Raw genomic sequence first — 23,286 nt, forward strand, 5'->3', positions numbered from 1 at the left:
TACTGATGTTTACAAACTTAATTGCATTGTGTCCACTACTTCAAGCAAGTAACTTTATGCAATACTTTATCAGTACCTTGCTGTTTTGTGGCTCTATTGCACATGCAACCTACTTTGCACTATCTCAGAAAATTATTTCCTGCACAAGTAAATGCATCAGCAGTTTCATATCAAAGCTATACAAAAGTGGCATTGTCCCTCGAATCGTTTTCTACATTTAGCCACAGCACAAAATACATTTTACTATCTCTAATAAGTTATTTAGTTGTAAGGGTAACTCCACTCTGTCTGTAAAAGCTAAACTTAAAAGGATCTTTTAAATGGAACAAACTAAAAGAACTTTGATGTGCCTGGAATTGCAAGCAGTGAACATTTCAACTGGGTGCCTCAAGAACAAAATTTCATAGCAGCAGACCCTCAAAAAGCCCATTTCAATTTTAGCTGGCAAATTTTGAGTTACGATTCTTTTGGACCGAGATAAGCTAGAATTAGGAACCACATCCACAGGTGCAAATCTCAAATGATGCACGTGATCGCCCAAGTGTTCTTTCTAAGCATTGCGAAGACGTGTTTCCCGGGGAAGAATTCACAACAACACGGGGTAAACAAACCAAAACAAAACTCTATTCATATTTCCACCAATGAGCACTGTGAAATCTGTTTATAAGAACACGCACACACGCACAAGTACGAAAAAAATAAGATACAAGAGGACAGGACACGACAAAAAAACGACACCTGCTTTGAAAAAGACCTACGTTAAGAACTCGTGAGGAAGAGTGGAAAAAGATTTTCTTCCCTGGAAGGCACAACACCAAACTCCACCCAATTCAGAAAGTGCTGACTAATACACATCTGGAGAGCATCCACTTAAGCAGTGCAGCAGTACTGTGTGACGAGAGTAGTTAATAGTAGTAGTCATGTACAAAAACACACCCACGAAAACCACAAAAGGTTACACGAGGCTCTTTTCTGCACTCAACAACCCCAGCTCTTTTCAGACGCTTTTTGTTTCTTCGACTCACTTCGATCGAGCGTTACACTGCGTCGATCGTCCCTCGCCGGTTTTACAAATGCTTCAAAACGACGCAGCCCCCCCCTCCCTCCCTCTCCCTCTACCACTAACCCCCTCCCCCCCACGCGCCTTTGGCTACACGGTGCAAACGAAACACTGCAACTACAGCGAGTGCCACTGAACGACATACGAAAGACATGGCCAGGTGCACACACTGTTCCGAGACCTACTGTAAGAGGAAGCAGCACACGGAGTAGCACTACACGCGATCACCGACGCCATCACTAAACATTAGCAATAACCACCAGGGATTCTCACAGTCTCAACTTTGAATGTTTTGTTTCACCTTCGCACCAGAAAAGTCGCCGACGGCGCACGCGTCGTCAAATGGCAATGCAAGTTTATACACAGGGTGCGCGGGGAAGAAAAAAACGCTCCAGAGAAGTCTTATCTATGGGGAGGAGGCAAAAGGCGGAGACGGGGAAACTCGAAAAGGCTCGACGAATGGCCTTGTCGCGTTTTCGTATTGTAAAATCTTGACTATAAAACCGCTACGTCTGGAAGGTGCATTTTGCGGTGGCGAGGGTTGGACCAGCTTTTACGTGCGTCCCGAGTTTAAATGCGACGGGAGGGTTCGGAACCAACCGCTAGATTAGGCCAAAGGTGTCTCAACTATCGGCTCGGCAAACAAAGAACTGCCCGACGATCGAGACACACCGCTAAGTAATCGTAGCGGGGAAACCACTCGGTAAACTGGGGGAGGGGGGGGGGGGCTATTTTTACGAGGCGCAGAGACGCGTCTCCTCAGAACTATTGCCATTGACAGGGAAAGATAACCTAGGCTGGATGGACGGTAGAGAATTTTTTTGAAGACACAAAGAAACAACAACAAAGACTCGGCCTCTCCTACACAGCTAGGGTATGAGGCCGAGATTGTCAGTCATTTACGAGAAAGGAAAAAAAAATCGCAAGCAGGTGTGTACAGCCCAAGCTCTTCGGCAGTGATACCTATCACCGTTTTTTCGTAGAGACCCGCTCATCACACAGACGTTGTGCCAGACAAAAGCTTACACAGCGGTAATACATTAAGACACCCTGGAAACGAGTTTGTGAACACACTTTTGTTGAATATTGAACAGAAAGAAAAAAAACGCATGCACACCTCCCGAAAGTTTTTTTTTTTTTTTTCTTTTCTCCCACTGTGTATGCCCGGTGTTTGTGTGTGCAAAAGAGCGATATGTGCGAGCAAGGTGCCCACGTGCACAACAATGCACCTTGTGCCGCCGCCGCCACCCGAAGATTTCTATACTTGCGCGACATGACGTCTAGACACATCGACGCTAGCACGCAATTTCCCAAACTTTCAAGACACCATCTTCGGTTTGTTTTCGGAGCAAATCTTTTTGTCCCAGTGCAGACAAATGCACGGCGAAGTTGTGCCGCTTCAAATGAGGACGAGGAGAAAGAGGGAGCACCTATCAAGCTTCAATGATTAAGCATCTTGGCGTGGAAAAGGAAAGCAGTAAATGACTCTCGAAAATAATGCTTCTTTTTGTGCTCCATTTCCTCCACTGAACACAGAACCGGTGACACGAGGAACGAATAGTACTACGGGCTCTGCTGGAACGGGCACCCAAGCGATACGCTGTTTCTATTTGACGAAGGGCGAAGTTCCGCCCACGCAAATCGGGCTACTGCACCCAGAAGTTACCAGATGCAGACGGCTAATGCGACCAGAGCTACCTATTATATTCAATTTAAACGATGTTGACTGGAGGATGCTGACACGAAAAATGCGCTGGCCCTACAGATGGTAAAAAAATTCAAAAGGAAAAGGCAGGCGGGGTAACTATAATTTATGGCGCAGGCCATCTTCATCAATAATTAGCAACAAAACCACTAAGTCGATTCATTTTTGGTTCTACCCAACCGAATCAATCTGTTCTTTTCATCAAGTCCACATAAAGACTGGAGCATGCTGCCGTTACCATTTTATGGTTTTCTTGAAGAAATCTCGCATTCTTTACACTTGAAACTGCCTTGCTCCTAAACCGTGCCTTTGAAACAGCAGCAGCCAAGCGCCATTGGAAGTCTTAGAAAAACTTCGGACGAGCATTGAATTCCTTGAGAAGCAACCACCTCATCTAAGTATGACCAGACGCACTAGTTACAAAACAGCCTGCCTGCAGCTTGTTCACAGTTGTCGAGACGTTTCTTGCTGCTCCACTGCTCAACTTGCCCTTCTTGCAACTGTCAAGTTCTGTTGTGCAAACTAAAATGCGACGCTAAACCAAAGCTCCCAAGGGGACCACGCAAATCAGAAACACGTCCAAGGGCTCGAGAAGAAAGTAGGTTCGGAAGCCTCGCAACGGTCGCACAAATCGGTTCCCTTTTGCCAGCCACCCGTTAAAAAAAGAAAGCCACAAGAGTCATTCCGACTAGTTTCATCAAAGTCATGTTAGGAGCTGTGGGCAACAGTAGTGGTAATGTTAGTTTGTTGGGTTGCGCACATGCGTGACTGTCCTCCCACGAAGGCAATGCAAAATAAGTTATATTTATACATGGCAAGAACAACACACCCACACATTAGCTGGAGGAAAACACACACAAAAAAAAAAGAGGGATATTTGGGTGGAGGTTCAGAGATCTAGTGCCCGCAAAAGCACTTCCCAAAAAAAATACGCACATGCAAACCCACACATAAAAAGCGGGCTGGGGGAGGAGGAGGGCGGTGGACAAGGCAGTTACTTGTTCTTTGGCACGTCATCGCGTCGTCGGTTCAGAAGCGTCGCTTAAGATGTCAAAGGGGAGAGTAAGCCAGGTGTTCGAAGCGGCCGATGCAACGAACACACACACGAAAAAAGCTGCTACTAGACCTAACATGCTACTGCTACAAGCTACACACACACAGTGTGTGCAGTCCGAGAGCCGGTTTAGTTGCCATAGCAGTCTTTCCTGCCGTCGAGGGCATTAAAAAATACCTGGTATATGCCTCGTAGATTTTGTGGAAATCCCTAGGTCTACCTACATAGTAGTATTTACACTGACAGGAAGCTAGACATTCACGTGCGCCCGTAGGCCTCCAAGTAAAGCAGTGTCAATGCAGCAAAGGAAATTTCTTTTTTCCCCCTGGAGCGGAGGTTTTAAAGTGTAGACACAGCACTAACACCGTTAATACCCAACGACTCATCGCTGCCTCTAATGGCACTGTAGTAGGTTTAAGTAATGGCAATCTACATAGAGGCTGCTGACAAGAAACTGGCAATTACACAAAAAAGAAAGAGCTTGCCAGACGGAAAAGAACGAAGACTGAAGGAAACAGGACGCATCAACGCCAAGTCCAAGTACTTACAAGTATTTACAGTACTGCATACCTGAACGTGTTTTGTGTGTCTACAAGTTTACAAAGAAAAAAGGGGACGTCCATTCCGGTACACTAGCAAGGTGCGTGCCTGCGATTACATCCCGGCACACGCCACGGACGATAAGTGTGATGCGTGTACGGTCTCGTGCGACTCGCCTGGATACATGGGAGCCGCAAGACGGGGATATCACGATTAAAACCAAACAAACAAAAATATGACAATGAAATACTGAGATCATACTAAAAGACAATGTGCCATGACAACGAAGATACGAGTCAGCACACGTACGTCTGCGACGATTTAGGAAGCTAACCCACAATGCAACATGTACGCGCATCTCCGAGGAACACAAGGTTAGTTTCCGTTCCTCCATTGACGTGCAGCGATGGTTAAACAAAATAAAACTGAGGTATTTGAAGCACAAAAAAAATATATATATGTATAGGTAGCATCGGCGAGACTGTCTTGCAAACAACAATGAAGACAAACAAGATGTCGCAACTGAAATCTTTTCTCTGGCGCCCCGTATATTAGATAAAGAAAAAAAAAAAATATGAAAAACAAAGACAAAAAAACAAACAAGCAACTATGAATGCATGTTTTACTCCAGCTTGCAGACCCTGGTAAGAAAGGTCGTCGAAACCCGTGTGGCAACGACAAACAAGACGCCGAAATGCCGCGGAAACGGGCCACACGGCGTCCTCACATAATACCAACTAACCAAACTTTTGCTCGAAGGTAGAGATGCAAGGGGCACGACGGACCAATTTCCGTCGAAAGCACCCGGTCTACTTTGACCGCCTTCTATTTCGCACATGTAACTAGCTACGAGGAGTAGAAAATAATGTACACCGAGACGAGTGAGCGTGAATGAGTGACTCGAGTGAGTGGATGACAGTGATGTCGTATGTACATGCTTTGGTCCGAAGAGATGTCGTCAATGTGTGAATCACGCACTTTTTCACAAATGAACTATGCTGGTACAGCAAACGACAGGAACGCAAAAGTGGGAAAGGTTAGCAGGCAAGTCCCTGGGACTGCTGCGGGAAAGAGAAGCAGAAGACGACGTGCACACTCAGATTGTCGCGAGGGAGAGCTCGTCTCTAAGCTAACGTAACTTTGAAGAGGGGCAGGATGCACGAGGGTCAAAGCGTTTGTGGCGTTCCCTAACGGGAGCAAGACGTGCTGGGGAAGTGTCAAACGTTGGGCACAGGGGAGAGGGAACTGAAATGACGGTTGGTTATCACAGTAAGACGTCACGACAGCTCTTCCCTCAGACCTTCTACAGCTCTCGTGGAAAACCACCCATCCATAGAAACGTGCATACATACGACGTTGCGCAAGCACGCAGTCGGCACGCACGCACAAAATGTGACGGGAATTTTTTGCCCCCAGAGCAAAATCCTAAGTGCCCTGTATGCATAGCCGGCACGAGCCAAACAACTCACAACCGCCGTTGCAAAAAGAAAGAAAAAAAAGCACCCGGGGACAACAGCAAATGTAGAAGCCAAGCCAAAGGTGGTTTACTTAGCTCACCCATTTTTTTTTCCAATGCGACGAAGGTGATAATTGTTAAAATAAAACAGAACTCCATTGTCTAAAGGAAGTTCAGTCCTGCCTAAAGAGAACCTCGACAGCTTCAGAAGCAACGAAGCTGGGCCAAACAGCTCCAAGAGAAGCAATTTGTCAATGTCCTTTCAAATCTAAAACGAAGGAGAGCTTCTAATAGTAGTAAGCTCGGTATGGCTTCCGTCATCAAACCGGTGCCCCTCAAAAAAAAAAGTATCCACTATGTTTTATACATTCTCTCCTCACTATTTCGCACGCAACTTGACACAAACTCCCAACTAAACTCCCACAAGCACTTCGAAAAAGATAAAAATTAGGGAAGCTTGCAAGCAAATAGATTAAAGAGTAGTAAACGGCGAACCCCAGAAGACTCAAAGCCGCACGGAGCAAACCAGTGCATACACGCGCGTGCACCAAATATTAAAAAAAGATGAAGAAAGTTCGAGGAACAATGTTGCCCGGCGAGAAGAGTGGCGTTGGGTTCTTCTGGCGCCGCCGCCGTCGTTGCTCGGCCAATGTCGTTGCCGGGGTGTCGCTGCAACGAGGGGGGGCATTGTTGCGGCGGTGGGTGGGGTGTGCGAAGTGGGGGCCTTCTGCTGCGGTGCCCCCCGCTGGCTCCCGTGCCCCTGCTGCCGCTAGCGGGGCAGCAGGAGGTTGTGGGGCGGGGGGTGCAGCTGCAGGGACCTCCGCTGTCACTCCCACTGGTGTGGGGAAGGCGGCAGCTCCGAGGGGTGGGCCACCGTCGAGCTGCAATGCAGGTCGGGGCGTCGGTTAATGAGCCTGTCTGTCAATTTCAAGATCTTTTACAATTTTTTTTAATTTTAAGATCCATGTTTCCTTGTGCTCAGGTTTTGTTCTAACCCGAGGGAGTCTTCGCATCAATGAGAGAACTAAAATGCTGATAGCAAGATGCTACTGCCATACAACTGAAGTTGGAACGTGCGAGTTACTGGCTATTCTGCTACCAAGAGTAACGTGTTTCTGGCTTCAAAAAGTAGCGTGCCTTATGTGACGACTGAACTCTCTTGTGCCACCCAAACAACTGATTTGGGTGGCACAAAGATTCATGCTCCAAGAAACATGTGAGGCATTTCTTGATATGTAGACAACTATGTTTTTTGTTAGGATGAATATATAACATTTAGATCACTGAGCTATGGCTCAGGTAAAGGCTCAAACATAAAGGAGAAAGGAAATCTGCACTGGCTGTAGCAATGGACTCTGTAATACTAAAGGTACCGTAGCTTTAAATTTTTCCCTTTTTGCAATGCCAGCTAATGGAGCCTTTGAAGAACATAAAGAATTGTGGCAGCTCTGAACTTGATTGGAATCTCGCAACATATTTTCAGATTACCGTAAAATACCGGGCGAGCGCTTATCCTATTTTCACTGAAAACTGGGTTAATCTAGACATGGCCGTTTGCCTCGTCAAATCGAGCAGTTAATAATGTATAATTTGCAGAATTCCAAAGTTTAAGAAATGTTAATAGTGGGTGTTGGAACGAAATTGGGTGCTCCTACGGTATTTTACGGTATTTGCAAAGTGAAACAACAGTGAGCTAAAGGTTTGTATCAGCTTGAACTTCAAGAATAGCTAAGTAAACTGACAACAGATTGTGCATCATTACCAAGGCGTCAAGCTGTTCATGAGCACAGAAAATAAACAAATGAATGAATGAATGAACACTAAATGCCAGAAAATGAAGGTACTATGCAGGAGGTTGGACTAATGTGCTTCCCAAGACTCGCATCCCAAATCTGCATTCTGGTCAAATCGTCCTAAGAAGCACCTAAAAGTTATTTTAACTTGCATAACATGCCCTGACACAGAGCGGCACAATTAACCCAAACAAAGGGTCAGCGCCAAAAAGCCCTCGTTTCAAACAGGTCACATTTAAAAGTGGAAATGTCGCGCAAGTTTGAATAATGATCTAGAGAGATGCAACGAAAGCGTGAGAAACCAGACACTAACTATGTTGCAGCCGCACGAGGCACTGTTGAGCAATGCTGCTGGCAAAGCTAGGCGGGGAGCTCACCTTGCGAAGCTCTTGAAAGCTGTCGAGAGTGGGTTGATGCACAGTGGGACCCGGCTCGAAATTGCGCACCTTTCTAGGATGAACTTGTGTAGTTTCTCTGCAACGGAGGATGCAACAGACACCGACGTGAGATTCTCGCTCTTCAGCAAATGAAACGTGACTTTCCCACTTCTAAACCAAAGGACAAAGGCTGATTCGCACATTTGAATTTTAGAGTGACTAAGTGCATTGTGACAGCTTACGACAAAAGGACACACTGGCGCTATTCATCATGTAGCCCTGATATGCGTATACATTTCCCAACTTTTAACGCAGAATGTGTTCCAAGGGTCGTTTCCCATGAGAAACTCGTCACGACCGAGCGTGATGAAAGAGTAACACGCTGGGAGCGTTACGCATGTTAGGGCTATATATAAAAACTATACATAAAGCATGAGCCCCGTCAAGGTTCCAACCTGGCTCGATGCAGTGGCAGTTGGATACCGTAGCCACCGAGCTACTAGCGCAGCTGGTCTGGCAAGGTAAATTCTTTTATTCGAACGCAAGTGTGCCAGCGGGAGAGCCAGGGTTTGGACGAGCGTAATAAAATAAAGTAAAGAATAATATAAATAAACGTGAAAAGTAAAACAAAATGAATAAATATATATATATATACAAATAAGTTATGATAATGATCCCAGGAGAAGGGGACACAAATTTCCAAACACAGCAAGGTGACTCGCGTGCGACCGAAAAAATCCGCCTGGTCCTGTTATTGAACCAGGGACCTCTCCATTTCTAGTGGAGCACTCTACCAACTAAGCTAACCAAGAGTTGGGCGTCAGTTGAGCACAAATGGGTTTTATCAGCTGCCACCAACAGGGGTGAATGGCCTGCATTATAAGGATAAGACGATAATGCAATTCATGCAAAGGTGCAAGCGAGTTGGACAAGAGTGACGATAATGGTCCCTGGAGAAGGGGAACAAGGGGGACAAAGGACAAACACAAATCTCCAAACACAGCTAGGTGACTGGTGAACGACCGAAAAAAATCTGCCTGTTTTTTTTTTTTTTTTGGGGTCGCACACTAGTCACCTAGCTGCGTTTGGAGTTATGTGGTTGTCCTGTGTCCCCCTCGTTCCCCATCTCCAGGGACCATTATCGCCACTCTTGTCCAGCTCGCTTGCACCTTTGCATTTAATTCCATTTAAAATATGGTGTGTTCCAGCCCTACCTAATGAATAGTATTGGCGTGTGCTCTCATCGTAAGCCGTCGTGAGCGGGCACGACGCATTTCGTCATGCTCAAACACAAGCGCATAAACCAGCCTCAAAGGTCGGCCTGAAGGCCTCGGCCGAGAGGCCAATCACGCATCTCCGCACGACCTTCCGACAACGCGACCCGAGAGACCCACCTTTGACTTGGTGAACAGAGACGAGGTCCGACTCGAAGGAGTCGTCGAAGGGGTGCGCCGCAACGGGCTCGAAGTCGGCCACATAGTGGCGCCCAGCTGGGGTGCTCTGGCAGCAGCGGCACATGCACGAGTGGTAGCGCAGCCGCCCTTCCTCCAGGTACGGGTGCGATAGGGCATCCGCGCACGTGATGCGCTTGTCCTGCGAAGGCAGGCACCACCCGTGTCAGGGCATCGCCACGACACTCGGCGAGCGCGGCGGTCGGTGAACTCAGAGCCACAGTCCCGCCACCCATATATCGCACGAGAGACCGTCCGCAGACACTGTCTGAGACACGTTTCTTGGTCCCGTCGTATCTGGAGTACGAGACCCATCTGCAGACGCGTTCGAAGCGTACGCATGTGCGAAGCAAACGAGGTTTCAAAGGTGCTCGAGGTGCGTTCGGATATAATTCTGCCATAGGGTCTGCGGCGAACATAGCGTCTTTTGCACGACATGTCGGCAGCGGGACTGCGACATCGGGCAATACCACGGTTGCCGCGACGCAAGGCAGCCACGCTCCAAGTCAAAAGGGGGAACGTAACCTTTGGCAAATAGGTATTATCGCTCGTCATTTGCCCGAGGACAATGTGCCGGTATATAACTCGCGCCTCTTCGCGGAACAATGAAACCGCTGCTTCGGCACAAGAGGAGGTCGATTGGAGTGGTACCCGACCGACGAGGTGGATGCGAGCGCCTAGGCCGGTGTATTATTTGTATATAGTTGATAATGGCGGCAATGAAAAAGAAGCCGATGCTGCCCGTGAAATAAACAGTGCCGAGGACCCACGCTCGACGTGCTCGGAATGCAGGGACCATGACCCGCAGCCGACGGGTGCCATTCCTTCTTTGAGCTTTAGCCGCCGCTCAATCAGATGTACTACATTTTGGCGACGAGGATGGGATCGTATTCCACTTCAAGTGTAAAGAAGCACGGGATCGGCTTCTTTTTCATTGCCGCCATTATCGACTATATACAAATACTACAGCAGGCTCCGTGGGAATGGGTCGAGACGCCTTCGATGGCACAGTTGTGAACTCGATAGCAGGGGTTTCCCCAGGATTCTAATCAAGGGGGGGTGTCCCAATGGCTCGGGGGGGGGGGGGGGTTCGAGGCGAGGCTAGATAAAATATAAAACTGTTTCTTTTTTAGTCCACTAGCTAAATTACAGACGTCTATTAACCAAATGCTCATACCCGTAATGTATGTTTCCCTTTCTCTATATATACACCTGAGAGGTGGTGTTTTCTACTTAATCTAAAAAAAATATATATATTTTTTTTTTTTAGATTTAGGGCGGGGTGTCCAGGAAAACTAGGGGGGTCTAGGGAAATCCCTGCTCGATAGTAAGTGCTTCCATGGGATTCGCGTAATTCCAGCTTTAACTTAAAGCATCGGACCATCAATTGTGCAACATAGTTTTAAAAAATGCTTTTTGCAGTCGAAAGGTGCGCATTTTGGTAAAATAACAAAACAAATTTTAAACACACACGCAAATTCCCTAGTCCACCACGCAAAGTGGGAAATCGGTAACGCTTCGTGAGAAGTCAAACTTCGTTTACTATGTTTCCGGAGGCAAAAAAAATTAGCATGGTGCCTGGAACGCGCCTCAAAACTGGCGTGTTCGGTATCCTATACCACCCGTGCGTTGAAACCGATCCTGCGTGTCATGTGGTCAGACTTCGCGCTCCTGGCAGTCGGTCGTAGAAGTTCCGGCAAAAAGTATGAGCGAATACGAGCGCTGCTGCGGAGCTGGAGGGCGGCCTAGAGTAAAACAGGTGTCTGCCGCATTCGCCCCCGCTCCTACGCCGCCGATAGCAGCAAGCAACTTCGCGACACTTTTGCAACATCGTCGGGCAAAAATCGCTGGACCAGATTTGAGGATGCCTTTAGGGATGTCGCGAACCTGTCAAACCTGCCGGGGTTCGACTAAGACCAGGTTCGACTTTCTCCAACTTCTAACACGCAAAGTATGACAAGAGTTTGACTAAGACTTTCGTGTGCATGTACAAAAATTAAAAAGAGTCGGTGCCACCTGGCGGAGGAAACGTGGAACATTTGTTTGTTATACTCTTTGATTGTTCCGCATTAACGAAGAAACTAAAGCTTTAAGAAGGCTCTTTTTTTCCTTTTTATGTTATGTAAACACTGGTAAGCCTTTTATAAAATAAAGAAAGTGAAGCACTTCATAAATTATTTCGGTCCCAAAATTTTGAATGTTCACGAAGAAGTCGAGCAACACTCCCTCCGCGAGCCCAAGTCGGTCGAACTTGGCTAAAAGTTTGCACTGAACCTCAGGTTCGATGGACGTTTGCAACGTCCCTAGATGCAGTAAACACACCGGTCAGAGATGTGTTTCAGGCACCATAGCCGCTAGTAACTAAAGCTCCTCAATGAAATTCACACGTTTCTTCCAAGTACCGACGACCATTGTTGCGCCGTGACGCGAAACACGTGCCTGGAGCAAGTGCCGCGTCACTTTTCGCTTCCAGGGGCCACTCATTTCGGTGCTACGCCATTTGCTTCCGAGGGCTGCACAAGACACAGGCCTTGGCACATTTGACGCCACTTTAACTTTAGTGACTGCCGAACCGCGACCCCGTGCGAGCGATCCGTCACGAGCGCACGAGGGCCGGGCAGTGCCTCCCTCACCGGGTTAAAGACGAGCATCTGGCAGAGCAGGTGGACGGCCTCGTGGGTGGCCTGCGGAGAGAGGGTGTAGAGGGCGGCCAGGGAGGGCAGCTTCGAGGGGCGCCGCAGCAGGTGGGCACGGGCGCCCTCGCAGCCGTGGCGCATGTCCTCCAGGCTGGGCGTGCCCAGCAGCTCCGTGATCAGCTCCAGCTGCATTCGGATGGGGGTGCGCGCCGTAAGGTTAGTGCAATAATCTAGAGAAAAACGTCCCGTGCATTCCAGCTGCTTCGAAACGGCAGGGCATAAACGCGGACATCGGCGCTCCCAGCGGGTGGTCCAGATGGTCCCACATCGCTGGCGAAACCTTAATTCACTTATAATGATACCACATATATCGATGTACCGCTTACAACCGCCAGTTTCTAGAGGACCGTGCGATTTTTGCGTGGGGTATCCAGTCCAAATACAACGATGGTTGGTTATACCAATCGCATTTTCGGGTTCTCTCATTACCGTTATGAGGAGATTTCACTGTAGACACGAAGAAGCAGCAAAACATCACCTGTAAGATCTATATCTAGCTCTTTTCTAGCCGACTTTGCAAGAAGACAGGCATTGTGTGTTATGTAAAAATAAACAAAGCTGACTAGCACTCCAACAACTTCGAGTCGCCGCGGCAAAACAAATGTGCCAACCTTTCGTCTGCTTTCCTTCTCTGCTTTTTTATCGTTCTCTTTCTCGTTCTTTCTCTCGGGCCCACCAATGTCAGTGCTCAGGATTTGCCACACTCTGCTCCCATCTTTACATCCCTGGCACACTCCCGCGTTTCCCACACGGAGTATATGTAGCCTATTCTCCGATCCACAAATTGCACCGTCGCATAATTCGCACTCCCTCATAAATGGCCGTTTTCCCAAAAAGGTTGGTATACAAGTCTCGATATATTTCTATCGAAGATATCAATAAAGTAAAGAAATGCCCTGGAAATGCGTTGCTATGCGAAACATTTTTGATCTAGCGCTAGTTAACGTCTAGGCGTTTCTTCTCGAGCTGTGCCTCTAGGCAGGCACGTAGCCAGGGGGGGGGGGGGGGGCCGGGCGCCCCCCCAAAATTTTCCATTTTGCTGGGACTTCCCCGCCCCACTCCCCCTCATACAACATTTTGTCATGGGCGGGCCCCCCCCAAAACAAAATCCTGGCTACGTGCCTGCCTCCAGGTGTCTCCACTCCTTTTGACCCCACTGACTCCACCCACTTCTCTCCACCCCATTGACTTTCCCCGTCGGGTCGGCCTGTGTCCACAGAGTATGCGGAATGACGGCTGTAGCCAGTCACGTGTCAGTTTTCCCGCTAAATTTAGTGGGTAACCTGAATTTATGTCTAGGTAATGTGACATCAATTTTCCCACTAAATCTAGCCGGTACACTGAATATGTGTATAGGTCATGTGATATGAAGTCGTGTGACATCATTTTCCCCAGTAAATTTAGCGGGGAAACTAAATTGGTGTTGAGGTCACGTGACGTCAATTTTCCCGCTAGATCTGGAGGGGAAGTGTATTTGTGTAGAGATTATGTGACGCGAAGTCATGTGACATCATATTTCCCGCTAGATTTAGTGGGGAAACTAAAGTCACGAGACATCACAGGCCACGGCATCACGAAATGTGGCTTCAGAAAATCTGGAACAACTGGCCAAGAATATTTCACAATAAACAGGCAATTCCACAGGCACATTCCTCATTAAATTTTCCCGAGGAAAAACGAATGAGCCTTTCCTTTAGTCACATATAGGGTGTCCAAAATAACCAGGCTCGATCTAAAGGGCGCCGTAAAAATTGGAGCTTGCACGTAGCAATTCATAACTTTCGTCAAAGGTGCATTTCTCAGGTCCATTTTATCATGCAAAATTGCAGGCTGTAGCTCCCTTTCTGTAAAAAAAATAGGGCCAAAAAACTTGCAACGTAGACGACCAAGTCGAGTGGCAGGGCACGTTTGGCGTATGTATTGATAGATGGCGCTACCTCCTTGTTCCAGCTTGCTTTTAAAGAAATATTGAAAGTGCCCGCGTTGACCGTGGTCTATTAATATGAACATAATCTTTTTGTAATGTACCTTTGGTTTAAAAATAAATGCAGACAATGATAGCAAAACTTGAAGTAACAAAAATAAAAGAAAATGCAGTTGCATAACGACGTTGCTGTCAACAAATTTCATCTGCGTGTCGTCTGCTCTCTTCCACCAATCGGTTATACATTCCAACGCTGCTCTTGAGACCTTTTTTGCCTCGGTTGGTGGGAAAACTGCCACAATGCATCACCTGACAGTCCAAGAGAGAGCACAGGTAGTCCTTTGGTTTACAGAAACCAGCAGCATTAGGCCAAGTGCGTTCAAAGTTTCAAGCCACTTTTCAAAGGTGTCCACCCATCTGTCAGACTGTTATGCGCTGGATAAACCGATTCAACACAGAGAACACTGTGGAGGCCAGGCCGCAAGCACACGAAAAGAAGTCGCCACAGCAGAACAGACGTCACGCCGTGCTTGCGGCATTTGCATTCAACCCATGTCTGTCGTGCGACAAGTCACAAGGCAGCTTTGTGTCAGTAGAGATTTCGTCTGGAAAGTGATCCGTCAACAGATCTATCCGTTTAAGCCACAGGTCCTGTTCGAGCTGCGTCCCGATGACTTTGAACGGTGAAAGCAGTTCACCGTGGACGAACATGGGCGCATCTCTACAAACAGGAACCGCCTTCAGTTTTTGCTGTTCAAGGATGAAGCTATTTTCCATCTGGACGGGCACGTCAACAAGCAGAACACCCGCTGCTGGTCTGAGACAACCCCTCGCTGGATCATTAAAGAGGTTGTCCAGTCACCAAAGGTCGTAGTATTGGAGAAAAGGCGTTAACGGTTTATTCTTTTTTGCGGGCTCGATCACCGGCGATGTTCACCTTTGCATGCTTTAACAGGACGTCTTGCTGGAGCTGGAAGTTTTGCACATGCGAAGGAAGGGAGGTGTGCATCTTCCAGTAAGATGGAGCACCCCCGCACTATGCCACAGCAGTGAGGGACTCACTTTTGGGGGGCATCAGTGGCTGAGTGGGTTAGCGCACACCAGCTCGGAGCACATGGAGTGAAAGCTCGCGCTGCAGAACCCAGGGATCCTGGGTTCAATCCCCGCCCCTGCCCATTTGGATCTGGGTGAGCATTGTACCGGCATGCGATCATGTATCACTACTGCGTGATGCATGTTAAAGACCCCAGGCTAGCGGTTGTACTGCACTGGCTAAATTTCTCATCTACAGCTGGGAGACAAGTTGCCTGTTGAGGCAGACTAAGTTCTAGGCTGTATAAACATACACACAGCCCAATCTTTTTTTTTTTTTTTTTTGAGGGACTGGCTGGACAGAATTTTTCACGGCAACTGGATGGTTTTGAGGGTCACCGACAATAACCTGGCCCCCACGATCCACTGACCTGACAATTTGTGATTTACACAATTCGTGTGTGCACGATGACGGAACTAAAAGAGTGGATTACATCTGCCTTCGATGTGATCACGGATAACATGCCGAAGGCAGCCTTCAGGGATTATGAGCGAAGGCTCCGCAAGTGCCTCCAAGTTCGACAAGGACATGTTGACTGAAGAGCATAGCTAACCATTTTGTACATATGACCAACGCCTTTAACAACCACAAGAACCGCGGGCTTTTATTGACAGGCTCTTTTCAGAGCCATTAATTGCTGTTTATCTGGAGTATGCTTTTGTAGCCTCCCGTGACTCAAAAGTGTGATCCAAGTAACGTCCAAAGTGACACTTTAATTGTGGCAGTTTTCCCACCAACAATGCAGAAAGGTCTTGGGAGCAGCGTCGGAAGAAGTAACCGACCAACAAAAGAAATCAGACGAAACACAGAGGAAATCTGTCGACAGCAAGAACACCGTTGTTATGCAACCAAGTTTTCTTTTTGTTACTTCAAGGTTTGGTGTTATTGTCTGCATTTATTTTTACACCGAAGGTACATTACAAAAAGATTATGTTGATATGAATAAACCACGGTCGACGCGGGCACTTTCAATATTTCTTTAAAAGCAAGCTGGAACGAGGAGGTGGCGCCATCTATCAATACGTGCACCAAACGTGCCCTGCCACTTGACTGGGTTGTTTGCGCCGGCGCTCGCCACTGACCCTGGCAAGTTTTTTGGCCCTATTTTTTACAGAAAGGGAGCTACGCTTTGTAATTTTGCATGATAAAACCGACCTGCGAAATATACACCTTTGACGAAAAGTTTAGATTACTACATGCAGCTTCCGATTTTTACGGCAAATTTTAGATCGAGCCTGGTTATTTCAGACACCCTATACTTGAAAACGATAGATGTGACTAAAATGAAATTTATACGCGCAAAATGGAACAGAGAGAAACGAGTTTCAGGTGTCTAGATTGCAATCTTTTATACAGCACCGGGCACCACGATAAAACCCCCACCTCTGTTCGGGAGGAAGGAAGGTGTTGGGGGACCCACCTGCTGGATGGGGGTCTGTGCCTGGAAGAGGATGCGCCTGCCCAGCAGCTCTGCAAAGATGCAGCCCACGGACCAGATGTCCACGGCCGGCCCGTAGTGGCGTGCCCCCATGAGCAATTCGGGGGCCCGGTAGTACTGCGTCACCACCTCCTGCGTCATGTGCCGCTGCTCGTCCCGCTCCTCCAGGCGTGCCAGGCCGAAGTCGCAGATCTGGACGAGGAGACCCAACGTCAACAACCATAGCGGGGACCCCCGGCTACTTTTAAAGGCGGAATTGCATGCATGTTCCGATTTTGCTGGAACCCTTTGTTCACAGGTCCTGAAACTGGGTTAACCCAGGGGTTCCCCAGTGTACCCTCAGGAATTCCCCCAGCTCTCAAATTTCCTTGGCCGTACCTGCACCTGAGCTAAAGCTTTCTTCCAGTTCGAGCGCTATCTTAGAAGAGCCGAGCCATTCACCGACCGATCTGAAACAATGAGCCAAACACTCCATAGCGCACGCATAATTCTTTTCTGCTCCGCATTATCGCTTCAGTGCCGAGATCAAAAGGGGTTCCCCGGCTATCGTTCAAGGAAGATGGGCATTCCTTGAGATGGAAACATTCAAAAACCCCCACTCCAGTTTATTGTTTGGCATTTGTTCCAAAGCGAGCGGTGGAAATATGTCCAAACGTAAAATTAACTTCGTTGGAGACATATTGAGAGGATGTGGTGCAACTGTCATCATCGCCTAACATCCCAGAGGAGCTCGCACTATCGCGTTTGCACCTGGACAATAGTGGTCTAGTGTCAATGAACGTTCCCAGAGCACTGAAACTCCCAGGCTCAATAATGCCACATTAACAAACTTTTTTTTGTTTTTATTATGGTCATTATAAGCGTATAAAAAGCATATTTTCGCATAAAAACAAACCGAGAAAGCTTTTTGTGGGTATTTTTATTAAAGATTAGTACAAAACGACAGCAGCATGATGTTTTCATAAAATTTTAGTTTACAAGGTTTTGCGGCACAATTAATATTGTTTTTATACAACCACGTCTCACCGTTGATTTCAGGTAGCGCATACCGACTTGGGCGCGTCCTAGCTTCGGTGGTCATTCGCGGCGCGTCTGCTTGGGAGATGGGGGTTGGCACCCCTGAAACCCCTTCCACCTTACATGTTTTGGTGCCAAAATGGCCGATCGAAGCTAAAATAGAACAGTCACAGCAAATGCTATTGAATGAGATACTCTGGAAACGTTCAATGACTCTAGGCTGATCTATCTTGCAGTGTAATTTTAAGAAAAGTGCTTTCTGCGATATCGCATCGCAAATTCTCCTGCCAACCTGCCGAAGTGGAGTACGGCCCGCCAGGCGTTTTTAGTGCATCTCTTTCGTGGCACAAAAAATAGGGCTGGTATATTCATATTTCGTCGCGGGTGTACGACGTCGGCGAAAAACAAAAACCCCGTACTTCCATCTTGAAAATTAGAGAGAGAAAAAAACGCCAATAGCAGCTAATGTGTAAAGCTGAAATGACACAGTACAAAGACACTCCAGCAAAGGAGGCCACCTCACCTTTAAGATGCAATTGCTGTTCACCAACAGATTCCCCGGTTTGATGTCTCGGTGGAGTATCCTCGAGGAGTGCAGATACTTCAAGCCTGCGAGATATCAAACGGGCCAATATACTGAGATGGAAGGGGGAAAAAAAAAGGGTTTTCTACTGAAAACAAAAACAAGAATGAGCAGAGGTCCTCAAAGAGTAACACTTCAAAACTTTTTTTTTCTTTGATCACTGTCTAAAGGCTGGTCCACCTGCGTTACATTATAATCGATTGCGCCATGACCTCTTGCAACCCCTTAGGACAAGATAACACACTGGCTTTATCTATCGGGTAGCGAAACCAAATTTGACCATATTTGACATTAGTGTTTAAACAGCGTAAGGTTGGTCTGCCTTTGAGCTGCGGTGACAGTGGTTTACACTGTAGATGAGAAATTAAGCCAGTGCAGTATGACTGCCAAACTGGGGGTCTTTAACTTTCATCGCGCAGTAGCAATACACGACCGCACGCCAGCACGACGCTCATCCAGATTGAAACGGGCAAGGGTGGGGATTGAACCTGGGATACCTGGGTTCTGCGGCGCTAGCTTTCGCTCCACATGTACCGATCGGCTGGTGTGTGCTAGGCCGGTCAGCCACTTCCGGTATGCGTATACACCAACGCACGTTAACAAACAAACCAGAGCACCCCTAGTGGACACCACCAGCACCGCACATGCGCGATGGAATGTAGGCAAGAAGCTTGCCGTCACCCATAAACAAACCATTGGAATCTGATGTTAATGTTGTCAGCGTCGGTGTGAGTCCTCATACTCTTTTTCACGTTGGAAATGTTGATTCTACATTTTCCTGGCAATGTCTGACTACTTTAGCGACCTCAGCGAAATTAACGAGGCTCGTTACAGTCACACCGCAAAAGTTTGCATGAATAATATGACATGCAGCGATTCATTCCGCGTGGACGCCGCAGAATGGACGCTAAAGCATGATTCTCATTATGACATTCTGCTCGCTATTTTCAGTCATGACGTCGCTCGAGTTGCAAAAGCGTGAACCGTAGCTGAGATGGTCGAAGTCGATACTGAAAATCGCAAGCACAATCGGACCAAGTGAATCAGGCAGAACAAGTCGGTGATGGCCACCGGTAGCAATTATCAACATATCCTTGTATCTACTGTTTACGCTGAGCCTACTTACCCCAACGAACCTTCAAACTTAAAAGTCTTTTGAGGCCTGCACTTACTTCTTATCGCAATTACCAGGTCAGCATTTGGTCTAAAGGCTGCTGTCATTGGAACAAGCAGACAAAAACAAGCAGAAACGTTTGAAAGAGCAGATGACAGCTTGAACGATCAGGCGACCGTTTGAACTTAAAGCGCACTGAACGTAGTCCACAGGTGGTCCGTGCAACTTGGCGGTTTTCCCGCGTTCATGTTGGAACAAAGCAAATCTGACGACCCCAAGTATCCATGAATTCAGTCCAAAGTACATCCTGCGCAAGCAATCGTAATGTGACGGTGTCTGGTTTTCCTTTTTCAAGGCCTCTATCACGTTCTCAGACAAACCAAGCAGGCAGAAAACATGTGAAAATTGACCTTCGAACCTTTCCTGACTTCTTTAGTACAGCCCCAGCCCCGGCGTTTTGACGAGAAGGCAGGTTTTTTTTTCGTTTCTTCCAAAACAATGCATAAATGCATGTCCCATATGGTGACTTCCGCTCACAGCGCAGACCAAAACTGCGCCCGACGCGCCAACATCCTGCCGGGACGTAACAGAGCTGAGTTTGTGTACATTTTCTCATTTTCTTCCGCATCATTCATTTATTGTGGGCTTGAAATACTTCTGACAATGTTATAAACAATCATTTCTCGTCGATAGCGCATAGATTAGATCTGGCATGTACAGTAAAACTTTTAGCCTAGTTTAAAAGGTTTCTTTCTGACTCGCGCCACCTTATTTAATCTTTGCGCATCAGTGGAATGCAAGGAGTCACAGTGCCATTGGTTGCGGTCAAACGTAGGTGTGTGAACCAGCCTTGAAACTTTGCTTTTTATTTCCCAATTATCCATAAGAACAAAAAGGCCAGATTCATAACCATACCTGTACCAGAAAAAAATCGGATAAGAGTTACGAGATCGTTTGTGTCAAAATTGCAGAAAAGCTTTCTATGTGTTTGTTTGCCCCCTGCAATAATGCCCGTATAAAATGAATAAAAAAATTTAGAAATGAGCTGCCTTTTATTTTTCTGATGGGCGGTTTCTCACAGGAAAGTTCCCGCCTTAGCGCAAAACTGATTGCACTTCGGGAGGTGTTGCTGTCTGTTATGTCTCTGGGGAACCATATCTGTTTTATTCGCAACGTTTTGCCTTGCTGGATCTATTTATAGTTTCCAAGTTTGACACTCTGCTCAAATGATACGCTGGAGGTGGCTGCTTCTTTTGCATGTAGGTCAGGTCGTTCCTGTGGTAGGGGTGATCAGTGCTAACTCTTTCGATTCCGACTTCCAAAGCTTCTTGAAATTGAAGGTTGAGAGCTCATTATCCAATGCAGAAGTTCTGTAAACTACCTTTGATTCAGAGTCTAAGATCGCCAGAATGTTGATTGGAAGCGGACACGCAAAAACGAAAACGAATGGAAGAAAGGCGACAAATTTTCGCTATAAATGGCTCCCTTCGAAACTTTCTCACTGCAAGCACTGTATGTGCTCCAGTTAAAAAAAATGCTATGCAGTGATTTATTCTTAGTGCCATCCTTTTTGAAAAAAAAAAAAAAAGACCACATTGGAGTATCTTTTTCAAAGAAAAGAACTTGACTGGGTTAATATCATTTGCTGTTTTTTGTGTCGCTACCATGCCTTCGATAGTGAATAAACGTTTTGTCTAGTTTTTATGTTTCCCAAAATTACTTTTCTCGAACCGGCCGCACAGCTTAAAGAAAAGGAGTGACATCCAGGAGAAATGCCCACAACAGCCAATGAAGGCAACCATATGTTGTGAGTCTAATATGTCATGCTCCTAACTTTGAAAAAAAAAAAAAAAATTAATTATCACTTTTATGGGAATTACTAATGATATGGCTATACGATTTTCAAGCATTTAAGGCAAGTGTCCAATTTATAATGTTTCATTTTCTTGACTGTACTACATTATGTTACTGTGTACTTGCACTGTTAAACTCATGTTTTGTTTTTGCTGTACCAGTACTCCGGTGTTGCCCTGGCCTCTGTAAAGGCGGCAGTCAAGTCCTTAAAGGGGCGGTGCAATGATTTTCATAATTTGGCCAATTAACTGTGGAAATTAATCTGCGCCCCTATGGAACGAAGAACAAAAACCGTATTCTCTTGCGAGCACTAGTTTTTGTTTTTAAGAATAAAACAAATCAAAGGTCAAAGTGACTTTGTCGACTTTTAAAGGATTATCATCGTCAAAGGTTGCGGCGAGCGGTTCACACAAAAGACGGTTCGCCACGGGGCTGACGGCGGGTGTAGCACCAGAGGCGGACAGGCTTTTGCTGACTTTTGCATATCCCCCAGAGACGCTGTCACCGCAGTTCCCGTAACCGCCAAACGGCAGCAATCGGCAAAAATTTTTTTCTCTTCTTCGCAGTTAAGCAGCAGAATAGCAGTTTTTTGGGGCAACGTAACGTGTTTTTGATTACTTGTGCTTGGATAAACAATAAAAAAAAAATACAAACTGCCAATTTTTGCAACATTAAAATCATTTCACTACCCCTTTAAATAAATAAAAATAAATAAATAATACTTGCGAAACATTCAGACACTAAAGAACAGGTCATGCACACTGTGCCTTGTATGCAAGTCTGCCATGCTCACGCGGGGGCAGACAGGGGGAACAGTTATTTTTCAGTCTTGTATTTATAATCCGCACATCAAACTCTGTGTCTTGTATACGAGCTCAAAACAAACAAAAGCTAAAATAAACAACTGTAGCAAGAGTAAGGCACTCACCTCTCAATATTTGATAGAGAAAAACCTTCAAGTGGTCCGAAGTGAGGGGCTGTGGCGACACTATGATCTTGTGCAGATCACTTTGCATTAGTTCCGTTGTGACATATCTGCAGATGCAGCCGGTTAAGGAATGGAAGCAGAGTTGCACAACGTTAACACCGTTGACAAGTTCATGCTCCCGGTTGTGGCAGAAAATAAACTGACTTGATTGATTGATCTTCTACTGATCGTTCCAGTTGGCCCAATGGCACCCCTTGCTTTTGTCCTAGCACAAGCAAGAGCTAAACAGTTGCATGTTCTACTCCTAGAGTACTGACCATCATAGGTGGCAATTTTTGAACAGCTAGGTCTTCACTTTTATGGCAAGACGATTCAAAGCTAGCCATTGGTTCCGCAGTCTACTTGTACGTCACGGCATACTGGGGTACAGAAGGTTGCCAAAGCAATGAGCCACATACAGAGAGTAACAGCCTAAACCAGGGATCGGAAACATTTCGCAGCGGTGGGCCAAGTGGACACAAAGCCAACACGGAGGGGGCCGAACAGACGGCAAAAGGTAAGTGAAGACATTTACTGCCCGAGTTTGGGGATGCCATACAATGCCAATTGGAAGTGCTTCCTGTCCGTGTCTAACCCCATTTGAGGTCAAAACTGCTGTGTCGTTCTTAAGTCTGTGGAGAAGCGGCAGGGTGGGGAGCGGGGGTGCTTTCATGGTATTGTTCTGGGGACTGCATGAAACTGCCTCGCGAGTTGCTGACCCCTGGCTTAAACTAAAAAAGAAATAATGCTATATTTGTTTTTCTTCTTTTCTTGTGAACGGCAAAAAAAAATGTAATGCCAATTAACCTTAGCAGTCATTTATATAAATTTATTAAGCATCTCAGTACATTACTTTATCCACTAAGCATTATCTACCTTTGTACTTCCTACTATGCAAAATGATGACATAGCTTAAATATGAATAAATGAAACACTTTAGTCTTCCAGTACCCAAAGCCAAATAGTATACACCGACACCCTGTTTACAAACAAGCCCGCGTTTGCTCACACCAGCTGTGGGCACTGCTTAAGCGCAGAAACCAAATTCGGAAGGAGTGAAGCGTGTGTGCACGCACCGTGCCGTCGACAGCGCCACCGCCGCTGCGTGACTTCAGGGCCGCGTGTTGGTCTATAGCAATGCTAGAGATGGTGAAACTAATTTCA

General features: G+C 46.7%; 1 protein-coding gene across 1 annotated transcript in view; it reads right to left on the reverse strand.

The window, feature by feature from the left end:
- Positions 1-602: 602 nt before the first annotated feature.
- Positions 603-23,286, reverse strand: part of LOC8028864 (serine/threonine-protein kinase NLK) — a 77,053-nt gene continuing 54,369 nt past the window's right edge. Inside the window, exons 4-10 of the mRNA XM_029967206.4 lie at positions 22,084-22,190; positions 18,128-18,213; positions 16,570-16,779; positions 12,070-12,258; positions 9,380-9,578; positions 7,986-8,082; positions 603-6,696 (exon numbers count right to left, since the gene is read on the reverse strand). Of these exons, the coding sequence (XP_029823066.3) occupies positions 6,642-6,696; positions 7,986-8,082; positions 9,380-9,578; positions 12,070-12,258; positions 16,570-16,779; positions 18,128-18,213; positions 22,084-22,190 (943 nt within the window). The 3' untranslated portion in view covers positions 603-6,641. The remainder of the gene's footprint in view (positions 6,697-7,985; positions 8,083-9,379; positions 9,579-12,069; positions 12,259-16,569; positions 16,780-18,127; positions 18,214-22,083; positions 22,191-23,286) is intronic.

This window comes from Ixodes scapularis, unplaced genomic scaffold (assembly GCF_016920785.2).
Source record: "Ixodes scapularis isolate PalLabHiFi unplaced genomic scaffold, ASM1692078v2 PGA_scaffold1__304_contigs__length_218370807, whole genome shotgun sequence".
Classification (NCBI taxonomy): domain Eukaryota; kingdom Metazoa; phylum Arthropoda; class Arachnida; order Ixodida; family Ixodidae; genus Ixodes; species Ixodes scapularis.